At 44.3% G+C, this 14,353-nt stretch overlaps 1 protein-coding gene and 2 pseudogenes across 3 annotated transcripts in view; all 3 read left to right on the forward strand.

Annotated features, from left to right (window-relative positions):
- Nucleotides 1-14,353, forward strand: part of LOC147638058 (putative anthocyanidin reductase) — a 258,444-nt pseudogene that overhangs the window by 28,037 nt on the left and 216,054 nt on the right. The gene's annotated exons all lie outside the window — the stretch shown is intronic.
- On the forward strand, nt 586-4,204 carry LOC147638060 (uncharacterized; annotated as a pseudogene). The gene is made up of 4 exons (XR_015265801.1): nt 586-1,415; nt 1,558-3,656; nt 3,798-3,846; nt 3,951-4,204. The product of XR_015265801.1 is annotated as an uncharacterized LOC147638060 (transcript).
- The window catches only part of LOC147638061 (uncharacterized), a 12,273-nt gene continuing 10,074 nt past the window's right edge, over nt 12,155-14,353 (forward strand). The window contains exons 1-2 of the mRNA XM_086796426.1: nt 12,155-12,204; nt 12,308-14,030. Of these exons, the coding sequence (XP_086652552.1) occupies nt 12,155-12,204; nt 12,308-14,030 (1,773 nt within the window). The remainder of the gene's footprint in view (nt 12,205-12,307; nt 14,031-14,353) is intronic.

A 14,353-nucleotide genomic window follows, 5' to 3' on the forward strand; every position in this document is an offset into this window, starting at 1 on the left:
TACACAAAATTTTTCATGGCCTATTGATGGATCATCGTATTATCAAGGGCCATCAAATGATCCTTCAATGGTGCAGAATTTAGTGGAACCACATAATTTACATTCTGGTTCGTCACCAGCAGACCTTACTTTTTCTTCACAAGCGGATGGTGGCTTTCCTCTTGTGCAGAATGCTGAAACACAAAATGTCTTGCCAGGGTACCAAAGTGGTGGTCTTATGTCATCATCAATAGGGAAGCCTATGTTCCAAGCTGATAAAATGAATGAGTCCAGCATTGAGCCTAGAAACAAACATCAAGGGCATGCGAAATCACCTGTTCAAAACTCTCAATATGGGGGTGAACAACTTGTTCATGGTTTGGACAATGACCTGCATCAAATAAACTTACTATCGCAGAGTCAGCAGCATTTCCAAGGACTCCAGCTTAATCAGCAAAGAAGCTGGGAGTCTCTTGCACAGAAGCGAGATGCATCAAAGCCAAGCTTCTCTGAAGCCATGCATTCTTTGTCGCAAAGTATTTCAACACCTGATAGAAACACATCACAGAGTGGAAGTCTGAGCAGTCTGGGGGCAAGAAGTAGGAATGACTCCTACCAATCTGGAAGGATTCATGCTGATAATGCTGCTGGTTTTAAGCAGCATCAGAGGTTCACCACAGCAGTAGGAGAAGCAGCCACCAGGATTAACATGGATGGGGATGATGGCAAACGTGTAAGCATGGAGTGCTATGCAACCCCACCAAGTAGGCCAGAGTGCTGCCTACCATTCACACCAAACTTCTGATGCCAAGCATGACATTTGGGGTAACAAAGCAGCACTACAGGCAACACACATGGTTCAGAACTCATCTTCTTCAGTTTCCCCTTCAGACAGCAATCAGGGGGTGTTTAACAGTTTGCGAAGCACTCCTTTGGACGGGAGAGTGCCTCCAATGAAAATAGCAGGCCGTAGTTCTTTGTCCAATCAGAATCAAGAGAGTAATGATAGGGCTGCTGTATCAGAGCTGACAACATTGTCTCTCTCAGAGTCGGATCGGGTTTCCCATGGTTTTTGGAAAAGGCATGTTTCAATCCAGGAGTCTGTATGTGGTCTCGACACTATGTGCGAGCCTTTGAAAAAGGTTGGGAGTGGTAGCGTTTGGAACCACAGCTTTCAGCAAGAGAAGATGGCTGTGGAAGCTCAACTTGATGCGCAAGCAGCATCAAGTAACCCAAACAGCACAAGTGGCCAGGCTAATGCAGGTAGTCGAGGAACCCATGAGACACGATTTTTGGGGCGGGAAGGTGTTTCTCAACAAATACAAAAACATTCTGATCAAGCGAATAGTCAACATTTTGCTAGTTCCGTCAATGCTTTTGGTGGAGGAACAGCTACCATGATTTTGAATGACAATGATAATGGGCAAAATCATCAGGTATCAACTTTGTTGATTAGTATTGTGTGGTGTCTCATTGGTAAGCATCAAGATAAACTACAAATCTCCGATGTTTGTGTGTGTTTTGTTTCACACCTTCAAGTGCAGATTCTTATGAGGAACTTGAATTCTTGATGTTCAGGGCTCTCTCGTGGACGAACAGAGAATATCTCAACAGCACATGGATCCAAATGCCACGAATGTTTCCTTAGCTCACCTTAGGCACAGCCGTCCATCCAGCCCCTTGTCTCCTCAGCATGTCAAACTAGGGTTTGGACCTTCAAACGTGCCTCAAAACATGCCGCAGGCTGGTAGTGCAGGTATGAGGATGTCCCCTCTGAGAGATGGGTTGGTTCGAAAAGGACCTACTTCTAACTTAGAAGGTAAGAAGTTCTACGTGGCACCACTGTGTGGTGGTTCTGTTCATGAAAGTTTAGTGAAGAATAAGGCTGACCTCAATCAGGGGATAGGCGGCACTCAATTGAATGGCATGCTTTTGCAAAATAATGGAAGACCATCTTCTGTTCTCTCTAATTCATCCTCCTTTTCTAAAGAGTCGGCAGAATCTGAAACTTTAGCACCTTCTAGCTTTCCTTCTGCACATCTTGAGAGATCTAGAGTGTCTCAAGGGAGTGTGAAATCTGGAGGGAATTCTCTTTGTGGCACTGAACATCTCCAGACAGGCAGTCTTGATGACGAACCCTTAGCTAGTTTGCATGGGAAGTTCGTCAGTTTCTGAGTCTTCCAGGCAGCCTTTTCATAGTGCTGGGGATAGTGAAGGGAAGCTCTCAACTGGATATCGACAGGCAACTAATGATAGTAGCAGTTTGCGCGTGTTGCAAAACCAGCAAATAATCAATATGGCCCTGAAACAGTTGGGAAATAGAGCAAACTGCGAATCTTGCAGGATTGCTTACCACCTTAAAAACGTTTCTGTCAGAGCATTCCAAAAATTCGGGGGGTCCAGAGAAATTTTTTCCTGGAGTTGTGGAGTCTGATCAGCCTCAATCTAGCAGTGCACAAGTGGGTGGTTATGCAGGAGGAAATGCGACAACGCAGCCAATGCAAAGGCCACAAATGATTTCAAGGAAGCCCAGCACTGGTCTTGAAGATGGCTCCTCACCTCCTAAGTTCGGAGCTGGAAGCCAAAGCGTTTCTGTGGAGCACAACAATCAAGAGAAACAATCATCTCATACCTCCGAAGCAAGCGGGTCCGCAAGTACAAGCCTACTTGCAGACTTGCAGAGACAGAGGAGACAATCGCTATCTCTGATGAATGGCAATAGGTCCTACTCTTTGCATTCAGGAGGCCAATGTGAAGACGAGGTTGAGCTCACGGGGTCAAAAACCTCGAATCTTGTCCCTTCACAAGCAGATTCTCAAATGAGAGGAGCAGAGGCATCATTTGGACTTTCTGCGCAAAGCCAGTATCTACAGCAACAGAGAAGTATAATACTTGAAGGCTCCTCGTTTCATCACACATTCAAAGAACCAACACCTGGTGCTGCTTGGGCCACTACAACATCACCCAACTTGGCTGTGAAGGCTATTGGCAAACCGAATGAAGCTCTCCTGAAGTCCTTAGATGGCCCTCCAATACATGGGTATCTACCTAAGGTGTCTTTAGGTCAGCAAGATGCAGATGCACTCACAGAAAAACAAAAATATAAATCATTAATGCACCTAAAAGAGATTCAGCAACAGAGAGCCCTTGATTCAGAGTATCTAAGTCAGCGAGGTTTGCAGCTGCCAAAGCATGTTGCAAATAGTGTTGTCAATGCCGTTTCATCGACATGCACAGATAAAGGCGCCGATTTAGTTGTAGAATGTGATGTTGAGGCACTGCATAAAATCAGGCTGCACTCAGGACATAGTAATGATCAGGTGTTACCTTCTCAAGAGCTAAGGCATGACAATTCTAGTTCCCATGGAAAGCTTATAACTTCTTCACATATTTCCCTGGTGAACAAACAGGCACAATCTGTTGCATCTGGTGATCGAGATAACCCATGTTTCTCTTGGAAAGGGAGATCCAGATTTCAAGGTTGAAGAGGCCAAACCTGGGATAAAGGGTCATATTGCTGCTTCAAATCAGTTATCTCAGCATCAAGTCTCTCCTTCCAAAACAAGCCCGCATGGTGTCGTAACAGTCCACCCAAAGAAAAGGAAGAAGCCAGTACCTCTGCTCATACCCTGGCATATGGCAGCGAGCCAACCGAGAAATAGTCTTCCGTCCACCAGGTTGGCATTTGGAGAGTTGTGCTTTCCTGTAATGTCTTTGTCTGCAGTTATTATAGCAGTCTTTCAATTCCCACTTACATGCACCCATGCACACATGTTGTGTCTTTAGCTCACATTGCCTTGGAGTGGCTTATGTTGCAGCGATGCCGAGCTGGCGTGGGCTAACGCAGCAAATCGTCTACCCGACAAGGTACTTAATTTTGAGTATTCTAAATTAGCAGTAGATTAGTTTGTTTGTGTGGTCAAAAAATGGCGCGCACAGCCTTTTCCTCATTTGTCACCTGCTTTCTACAGGATGATAGTGATGTTCTTAAAGACAACATATCAAGTGGTTTTAGAGCAAAGAGAAGACTGAAATTAACTACACAGTTGATGCAGCAGCTTATTCCGCCACTACCCAGTAGATTGATGCATGGGAATAGTCTGGTGGATAATGAATGTGCAACATATAGTCTAGCAAAACTTGCGTTGGAAGATGCATGTAGGCTAATGGCGAATACCCAAAGAGAGGCCAGTTCTGCACATGAAAGCGCAGAAAATAAGAACATGTACACTCTGCTTTTTTGCAGAAGTCTTTTTTGCATGTGCTATGCAATTTCGTGTTTCTCTTATGTTGGTGCCTTCTCCAGGTCGTTGCGTGGGCAACAAGGGAGAACCTGGGGCGTGGCAAAGAATGTTGCTGTCATGAGGTGTGTAGAAAGTTTTGTGGAAAGGGCCAAGAGATTGGACGGTGAACTTGCAAGGTATGAATATTAAATATTCTGAAAATCACGTTGGAATTTTGCTCGTGCTTTCAATTTTTGGTCATGTGGAATTTTGGGAACAACTTGTTTGTGCAATTAGATCATGACTAAGTCACTTCTTGCAGTCTTTCTACCGAGTACATCTGCACATCTATGTACACTAAAGAGCTGGTCACCTGCAGATCCCATGAGGGCTGGAAGAGTGAGATAAAAGATTGGTTTCAGTAGTGGTTCCCAAAGATACTTCTGTGCTGAGCTTGTCCACAAGTTGTGGGCCAGAATCTAAGTAGAAGGGGAATTCATCCATTTCAATGCAGAAAGCTAACTAAGAGGCTGTTACTGTTGCCTTTTCCCTTTTCCTTTTGATCATTTTTCCATTTGTAGCATTGCTTTTTGATGTGTCCCTTCTTGCCACAATAATGGCATTCCAAATCCTTTTTGGAGCGGGACTTGCTCCTTCCCCGTTCTTGGCTTTTACCCCTTTGCTGGGATCTCCCACGTGCATTCATTGCATTGGACTTTCCAACAGAGTTGTTTTTCCTGTTCATCTCTTCTTGAAGAAGAGCACCCTCAACATCTGCATATGACAGCATAGCATTCGAATTGCTAGTGGTTGTCCTGAATGTGTCCCAACTCTCTGGCAAAGTGCATAAGAGAAAAGTGGCTTTGAACTCATCGTCCATTGCCAACTTTTGATTTATAACTTGGCTGACAATACCATTAAACTCATTTAGATGGGCTGCCATAGACGCCCCTTCCTTCATCTGAAGACCTATGAGTTTCTTCAACCAATACACTTTGCTTGAGGCACTTTGCTGGGCATACAAGTCCTGCAATCTTTGCCACATTCCCCAAGCTGTCTTCTCTTCACGAATGCTGAAAAGTAAAGTGTCTGACAGACAACATGATGGTGGATCTAGCTAGCTCATCCATATCTTCCCACTCTTCAGCAGTAAGAGAAGCGGGCATTACACCCCTTTCTTTGATAGGCTTGTGCTGCTTCTTTTGGAGCAACACATTATAGCACTGGGTTTGCCAAATGTCATAGTTATGTGAGCCTTCAAGCTTCTTGATGTGAAGCAATGAAGAGCTCTGACCTGTGGTTGCCATAGCAATATGCAACCTGTCAATGTCTGACTCCCTGCAAAATGTGCAAACACTGCACCAAAAGCACACAAAGTGCTCACAGTTGTTCTCCCAAGCTTTATCTCCCACTGCGGAAGCACAAATGCAACTTTTCTCCCACTGTATGTGATGAAATCATCAAAATCTGGTTGCTGCAGATTTAGGACAGCACCTTAAATGTGCTCTGTTGCCCTTCCAAAGTACTTTACAGCAGTACTAAGTGCTCACCAATGATGTACCAAACCTGTACCGGCAAGTACAGCAGCTGAAATTGAGCCTTTTCCTCATGCAAATCAATGTGCAGCCATGCCAAAACTTGTACAAAGCTGTACCAAATCTGTACCAACAAGTACAGCAGCAATAAATGCTCTCCTGGCTGTCCAAATGAGTGAAAATCAGACTTTTACAGTCCCGAACACTGCATACAACAGTCCCGAACAGAAATTGGGCAAAAGCCCCTTGACTGCAAGCTGATTTCTGAGGATTCAAGGCATAAATGTCTGGCGTGCTGCTTTGCCAAGCTCAACAAGCATACGATCTTGAAAAGCCCCTTGATTTAAGATCAATTGCTGATCATACATGGTACATTGACGCACATGAAGGCATCCAGAGTCTTCACGGTGCTTCCCCTTGGCCACATATACATTCAATACATGAAAGCCCCTTGATTTACAGGCACATTGAGTGCTTGACAGGCATCAACACATTGCCCAAAGCATCAAATGCGATTGCCTGCATGTAAATCAATCCAATCGGCACAAAAGCCCCTTGATTTGCACTGCAATTTGCTGCAATTTTGCCCGAATGTGCGATTTCTCACATCATACAGCATGTATGAATGCTTAATTGCACAATTACATCAAAAGCCCCAAATTTCGACATCCAATTTCTTGCAAATTGATCCTTGTTGTGACCAATGTCACCCAATTTTGCCAATTTTGCTCAAAAATTGAGAAATTCGGCACCTGTACCTGCTCAATTGATGATTGTACCTGCTCAATTGCAAGTCCCAAAAAAAAAATTGAAGCATGTACCTCTGAAATTTTCTGATTAATGTTGCAGAAAGGGAGGAGTCGTGCTGATGATGCTGCTGTTGTGCAGGTTCTTGGAGGTGATCCTTGCTGCAGATTTGATGGCTGCTCCAATCAAGCTACTACCTTCCAAGCTAGAAGCAAAAGGAAGGTCTCGAGACCCCAAGCGCCGTGGTCGACGTAGTCTTCATTGAACACGAAGATGCGGGAGGGCGAAGGGGGGCCCGCCATGTCGAGGAGATGGACGAAATCATGGAATTGGCCATGCAAGTCGCCCACAAAGCAGGTGGGCTCCACAGCCACGTGCAGGCAGTTGGGCTCGCGATGCAGGAGCTTGGAAGCCGAAACGACAAGCAAATCGATTACAGCCACACGGGCAGCACAGAAGCCAGCTGTGATGCGGGCAACACTCGCGAGGCCGAGTCCAATCTGTCTGTGAAGGCCCGTATGTTGCTGCCGACTTCAAAGTTGCCGCCGCCTTCGCCTGTTGGTTCGCTACGATGCGCTCGCTCACGCCCAGCAGCCAGCCTACGCCCAGCGCGTTGCTGCCTGCAACGCTGTCTTGTGGGTGGCAAGGCGCTGACGCGTGGCTGTGAAGAGTGCGTAAAGGCGTTCTTGTTGAAGGTTCGCCCCCTTCCTGGTGCGCCACCCAACGCTTGAAAGCCAGCCGTCTAGCTTCACTGTTCTATGCTGGCCATCCTGCAGCCGTCTAGCTTCACTGTTCTATGCTGGCCGAAGATGCTATCTGGAAGCACCTGCTCCACAGCCTGAGATGCTATCAAGAGGGAGGGGAGGGAATGACCATAGCTCTGATACCAGTTGAATGGGAGAGAGAATTAGGGTTAGAGTTCATGTGGGAGACATACACAGAGAGAAGCAAGGGAGAGAGAGAAAGAGTTGTGGGGATAAGTCAACTCATCAAGATGAGAGTGTGTGACTCCCCTATCACACATGTATATTGCACTAGTACACATAGTGCACTTAGTACATTAAAAGTACTAAGTGTACTATGTACTATAACTTATGGGCTTGTACACACTATAAGGTGGGCATAATGCCTTTACCCCAACACTGTCCAGATTGGCAGACATATCTTGCTCCGCCAACAGAGCTCTCAATCGACAGAACTTCGTGCTTGGTTGCATGCTGCTTTGTCCCATGCTTTCCTTTCACAGTTCTGGGCGCACATATGGGAGGCACTGCAATCCAAGAGAACAATGTATTTGCTAGTTATCTCACTTCGAGCTAGAGACTGAGGCACTACATATGCAGATGCCTAGTATACTATGAGATCCATCGGAGATTTCATTACATATTTAGGGAGGGTTTTGAACGGCTAGGGAAAGTGATAAGACTACAATGATCAGGGACGCCTAGGACTCTTCATTCTTGAGATCCACATGAAGTACATCACTCTGCAACATATGCTGGTGTGGGCCATATCTACTCGTCTCAATCCGCAACTAGTGAGAGGATGTATTTATCCATCCTATGGTGGCACATCTTTGGCTGTGTGATATGTGTATCCATATATCTCGGGTGAATGATAAAGCCATCCTTTGAGAGAGAGAGAGAGAGAGAGAGAGAGAGAGAGAGAGATTTGTGGGATTGTGAATCAAACATGAAGGCATTTCGCATGAGCCAATTATGCCAAAGACCCACCCATCGAAAGAAAACAAAGAAAACTTGATATTGCTGAAAGTTGTCCCCAGGCTGAACATGTCCAAACACCCATTGCTTGGGTGACAAAGTGTGTCCAGACACCATTTGCCACACTGCTGAGATGAAACCCCATATCTGGCGAGCCACCGGGCAAGAAATAAACCTATGCCGACTAGTTTCTAAACAAGTCTGGCAGAAGAAACATTTCCCATTTGAAAGACTCCGACGTTGAAGGGCAGTGGCTACAGGCAATCCCCCAACCATCACTCGCCATGTCCAGCGTGTTCGTGGTCTATTGCTTTGGCAAGTTTCTTCTCTGATTGATGCACATGTCATCACCAAGGAGCAGCTATCCCCTGGTTACAGGCTCTTCGTACTGTGTGCATGCCTCATCTGGCCTTTTAGTATGTGCGGTCTGATGGCCTCTATGTCCATGTTTGTATTGTTGGTCATGCGACCTTTGCTTTGTATTATATTTCCTTAATCTAACCATCCAACCATTACGGGGAAAAAAAAAAGAGAGATTTGTGGGATCCCTCCTAGGTCATCAAGCTATAAAGATAGAAGGATCCTTTCCCATCTCTACCCTTAACTTCAACTATGCCCATACCTCACCCAGATTTACCCTCTATTTCTACGTTACTGCCTATTCTAGAAGCAAAAAAAGAGCCCCCAACTTATAGTACCTCTAGCAAACGTGATTCTTCATATGAGCTTTCATATGAAGCACAATTCTCTTCGCTTTGGTGAACCGTGAAAGTAGTAAAAAGTTAGAAATAAGAAGATATGCTAGATTATTATCCAAGAAATAGGTTCTAGGATGTTTATGTACATGGTTTTTGGATTACATGCTCTGTTGTAATTGGCATTTCTTGTATATCGACCTCGAGGTGTGCAAACTCGTTCTATCTGTAGCGGTGCATTCCCCCTATCTACTTATTTGTTGTACTAATTCTTTCTATTGTTACTTACCTTAGTGCTAGACTTCACTATGGTTGGGTCTGCCCTGCATCTCCAGAGGTTTGATAGAAACTCAGTACGAAGGCCTTTGTGTGAATAGATGCTCTTATGTGTGTGTGTGTGTGTGTGTGTGTGTGTGTGTGTGTGTGTGTGTGTGAGCATATCTTGATACTGAGTTCTACATATATAAACCTTATGCATGGATAACTCCATAGAGTTCTTGTGCATATATTCCATGAGATCCTTCCTTGTGGTCGTACTCTTCTTGTAGCATCCCTTGGCATTAACTTGGGTCTTCACAAGGCCATGAAGTGGTCCCCTCATGCAAAGACTTTGCAATCAAGATTCTAGAGGAATTCATGCTAAAGAGACATAGTAACTAGGCCAAGCATGTTGCACCTTATGCTTTTAAGGAACAATAGTCCTTCTCATAAGATAACATGGCCCTCTTAACATTTATTTTCCAAGGGGATTTTACTCTTTTTTATCATTAGGACAAGCCTTTGTAGCACTACAATGCTTTCAAGCTGCCCTTAAATGCTCATTATGTTCAACAAAAAAAACATGTGAAAAGACAATCATTCTGAAGAATGAAAGACCTTCGATACATAGTTACAACTTTATCTACTTTTATGGTACAATAATCATAGCTTCTTGTATCCTCGAAAAGCTATCTTTTGCCATGCACACATGCTAGTAGTTGCAATAACAAGACTTGTATCATAGATTATGAGGAAGCTTGTGACATTCATCATTAACCTTATTTTGGTTCGATCGCATCATTTTATGAAGATCTTGGTTCCCATTAAACTTGTGACCCACATTATTCTTGAGCATACTTAAAATCACTTCATTTATAATTTTGCTAAGTCCATCTTTTAGAGGTGATAGGCACAAGCAAAATTGATCTTTGTTCTCCTAATTTCTATAATAGTCTTTGCTCAAATAGACTTGTTATCCTTAGATTTCTATCCGAGACTTTTGAAATCCTCTTTTATAGAGCATGGGATCTTTTCACCATTGCATGTTGGGCCAATAGAAGGCAAATTCTATTGCTTGTTATGGCTTGAATTCCATGTGCCCTTCATATGGTAAAACAAACATGTGATTCATTCATGTCTTTCTTGCATTATTATAGATTTCCTATTATCCAAGGTCCTGACCACCATGAAAAAAAATCTATCTTTGAAGCGAGAAAAGCCCATGGATGTTAGCTCTTTTGTTAGAGTTAGTTTGAACTTAAAGGAATCTCTATAATGAGCACACTTGTGAATCATGATTGTACTCTCATGACTATATGCTATAGAGAACCATTTACTCCCGGTAATCTAACAAATGCATGCATCATTTTGTTTCCATGCAATAATGAAAGGAAATATATAGAAATTGAAGTCCAAAGTGAAATAATCTTACCTATTTACCTGTTTGAGAAACATGGATAGAAGCATAAATTATGCATTTGGACATGTAATTGGTGATCATTCAAAGCAATAGGTTCTCCGGTATGTATATATATATATATATATATATATATATAGAGAGAGAGAGAGAGAGAGAGAGAGAGAGAGAGAGAGAGAGAGAGAGAGAGTTGGCAATGACTACATAGTCTAATCGGTAAGATTTAACAAGGTAGCATTCATGCATGATGACCACCTACTATGCAATGGTAAAGTATTCCACACGTATATGTAGTTACATTATGACTTGGTCTAATGAACTTCTAAGTGAATGTAGGAATAAGGAAATTCTTGCATTTATGTAAGAATAAAAGTTCCTTAATTATGACATGATCAAAATCTCCATACTAAGACAAGGGAGAACCATGGAATCAATGTTTAGGAATATTGTAAGGATTGGTGCAAACCTAAAAGTTCCTTAATTGGTTGCACAACAGCCACCATCTTGATGTGTAGGCCCAAAGTTCACTTCAAGTAAGGAGTTTCTTGCATCATGCAAGAATCAAATTTTCTTAATAAGTTGGCCTCCCAAGACATCAAAGTGAACGCCCAATGCTTCATGTTTTTGGATAAGGATTCGCTTGCCTTCTAAAGGCATACAAGGTCCTTAATCAATGAGACAACTAAGACATTGATAAATGACTTAATGTAAGGAATTTCTTGCATTATTGCAAGAATACAAGTTCCTTAAAAGGTTGGTACTCAACCAAAGCATCGATGTAGTAGTCTTACGATTTAATGCACAAGCTAAAAGGTTGCATTAAAATATTCTGATGGGCATGAAAGATAACACTCTCACTCATATGCAACCTGAGTGCAAAGAGTCTTTCTTTAGTCAAGTACAAGTTCAAGGTAATGCAATATTTGTTTTAGATTTCTTCTTTTCAATTTTGCATTAATGTTTTGGTTTGTGTTTATGTGAAGATAAAGGCACATAAAATGATCAAATGCTTTGCATGACTCTATATACACCACAAAACTATATGTTTTGTGGTGTATATAGAGATGTATGTATATATACATCTATACATACATACATACATACATACATACATAGATATATATGTATGTATATATGTATATATATACATACATACATACATATATACATACATATATATATCTATGTATGTATGTATGTATGTATATACATACATACATACATACATATATACATACATACATACATACATACATATATATCTATGTATGTGTGTATGTATGTGTGTGTGTGTGTGTGTATATATATATATATATATATATATATATATATATATATACGTATACATACATACATACATACATACATATGTATGTATGTATGTATGTATATATATACATACATACATACATACATACATACATACATATATATCTATGTATGTATGTATGTATGTGTGTGTGTGTGTGTGTATATATATATATATATATATATATATATATATGTATGTATGTATGTATGTATGTATGTGTATATATACGTATAATATATATATATATATGTATGTATGTATGTATGTATGGCCGGCCGCGTGGTGGTGGCCAACCAGGTTCTCCTTGCGACGATGTGGTACATCACCTCCTGTTGGGTTTTCTCTAGATCATGTCTGGGTTAGGTTCAGCGGTTGATCCGGAACTTTTTATGGTCTGGGGGGGGGTGGTCGGCCGGCCAGGGCCAAGGTTGCATGGCCAGTGATTATTCTTCCCACGTCACGCGGGGGGCTAGGCCTCGTGGATCCAGTTTGCCAGAGCAGAGCTTTGCTGGGGAAGCTTATTGTCAGAGGTCTCCTTCCAGGCAGGGAGCCCTGGAAGCAATTTCTGCTGCAGAGGATTCATGGGAGGACCCCAGTCCACGGTGGACCCTGGAGACCAGGGGTACGGTGGATTTTTTTGGATGTCAGACGGGTGGGGCTGAGCTGCCGATTCGAGGACAGATTTTTCGGCAGCCTGCTACGAGCTTGGGAGGCGCTCCGGCCAGCCATATTCCAGCGGGCACCGGAGACCCTGGAGGAGTACGCCAGACAGCCTCTGATTTGGAGCCCGCTGGTGACGGCGGAGGAGGGACATATGCTTGGGGCTCGACCTCATCTCTCGTGGGGAGCGATGGACTCTGGACCAGCCAGGAGTCTGGGCGACTGGCAGCACTTTAGGCGGCTATCCCCACAGATGCAGGGGGAGCGGCTGACAGGGATGAGAGGGGCACTCCAGATGTGTACAGAGATTGAGATGGCTATCCCTGCGGCTTGGACCCAGCTGGACGAGCCCTCTGCCGCACCTCAGTGGATGGGGGCATTCACGCGACACAAGATCCTCATCGCAGTTCGGGGTTCTTCAGAGACCATAGGATGTCTTTGCTTTGAGGTGGTTGAGGGAGGCCGACTTCGACGGACTGCAGAGGAGCCAGAGGTTGTCCTTCAGTGTCACTTCCAGAGAGTGCGGATTGTAGGAGCCATCGGCAAAAAGTGGGCTGTTGATCCGGATCCAGCAGCGGTGGCAGACGAGCTGGCCTGGCGGCTTTGGGCTTGGCAGAGCCGTCCGCTCTCTCGACTTCAGTGGGATCCTGGGGAGTGGCTTTGGCGAGACCCTTTCACAGCGATAGATAGCCCTGGGACACCATTCTTTCAGTATTCAGCCCATCTGGGGAGACACATACAGACTGCGCAGATAGGCATCACGCCCGCGGCAGCGGAGTATTGGCATCGACAGGGCATCGACCGGGCGTTCCTCACAGACTTCTGGGACAGACTCTGGGGATGTCAGCGGCCCAGGTGCATCACCTTATTCATTTGGTTACTGGCACACAGAGGGACGGCAGTCGGAGTGTGGCTGGCTTTTGGCGGACTGTCTGCAGCCTGCCCTTGCTGTGGCCACGCTCGGGAGACACAGCGCCACTGCATATGGGACTGCCCAGCGGCACAGCAGGTGTGGTGTAGGGTTTTACGATTGATGGCTGGCCCCACACAGAGTATCTACACATGGGGGGCGGTGGCTTGGGGCACGGAGTCTGGCCCGGCCATGGGATATGAGACGGAAGCAGACAGTATAGCGATTACTGCCCAGGGAGGCAGGACCACTGTGACTTCCGTCCCAGACTTTTGCGACCAGCAGTGGAGCAGGGATCGGCCTCAGCGTTGGGAGTTGATCAGCAGTGTAGCGGCTTGGTGCATCTGGAAAGCACGCTGCACTTGTGCTTTTGAGGACAGGAGGACCCCACCTGCAGAGGTGGTCCGGACATTCTGGCTAGAGCTTGTACACACTCTGCGGGGGCAGTATGATCAGATACAGGGCAGTTCTGACCGGATACAGCGACGTCGAGCGGCTTTTCTCCACCTCCGGAGAGATGGCCCCTTCTTCTTGGAGGCCAGCGGCACGATCCGCTGGCAGTACCAGCCACCTGTTTGGCTCTTCTCCCCCCCCTCCCCCATTGTATGAGATTGCCTAGGTAGGGAGTGGGTGGGTTTTATTTTCCTTCTATGGGACATGTATCCCCTATGCTTTGTATTTTGCCCCTTGGAGGGTAGTTTGTAGCCTTCGGGCAGAACTCTTTTAACTAATAGAAGGATCTTTTCAGGGGAAAAAAAAATGTATGTATGTATGTATATATATATACATATATATATATATATACATATATATATATGTGTGTGTGTGTGTGTGTGTATATATATATATGTGTGTGTGTGTATATATATATATATGTGTGTGTGTGTATATATATG

This window comes from Cibotium barometz, chromosome 5, assembly GCF_041138505.1.
Source record: "Cibotium barometz isolate CiBa-2024 chromosome 5, ASM4113850v1, whole genome shotgun sequence".
NCBI lineage: Eukaryota > Viridiplantae > Streptophyta > Polypodiopsida > Cyatheales > Cibotiaceae > Cibotium > Cibotium barometz.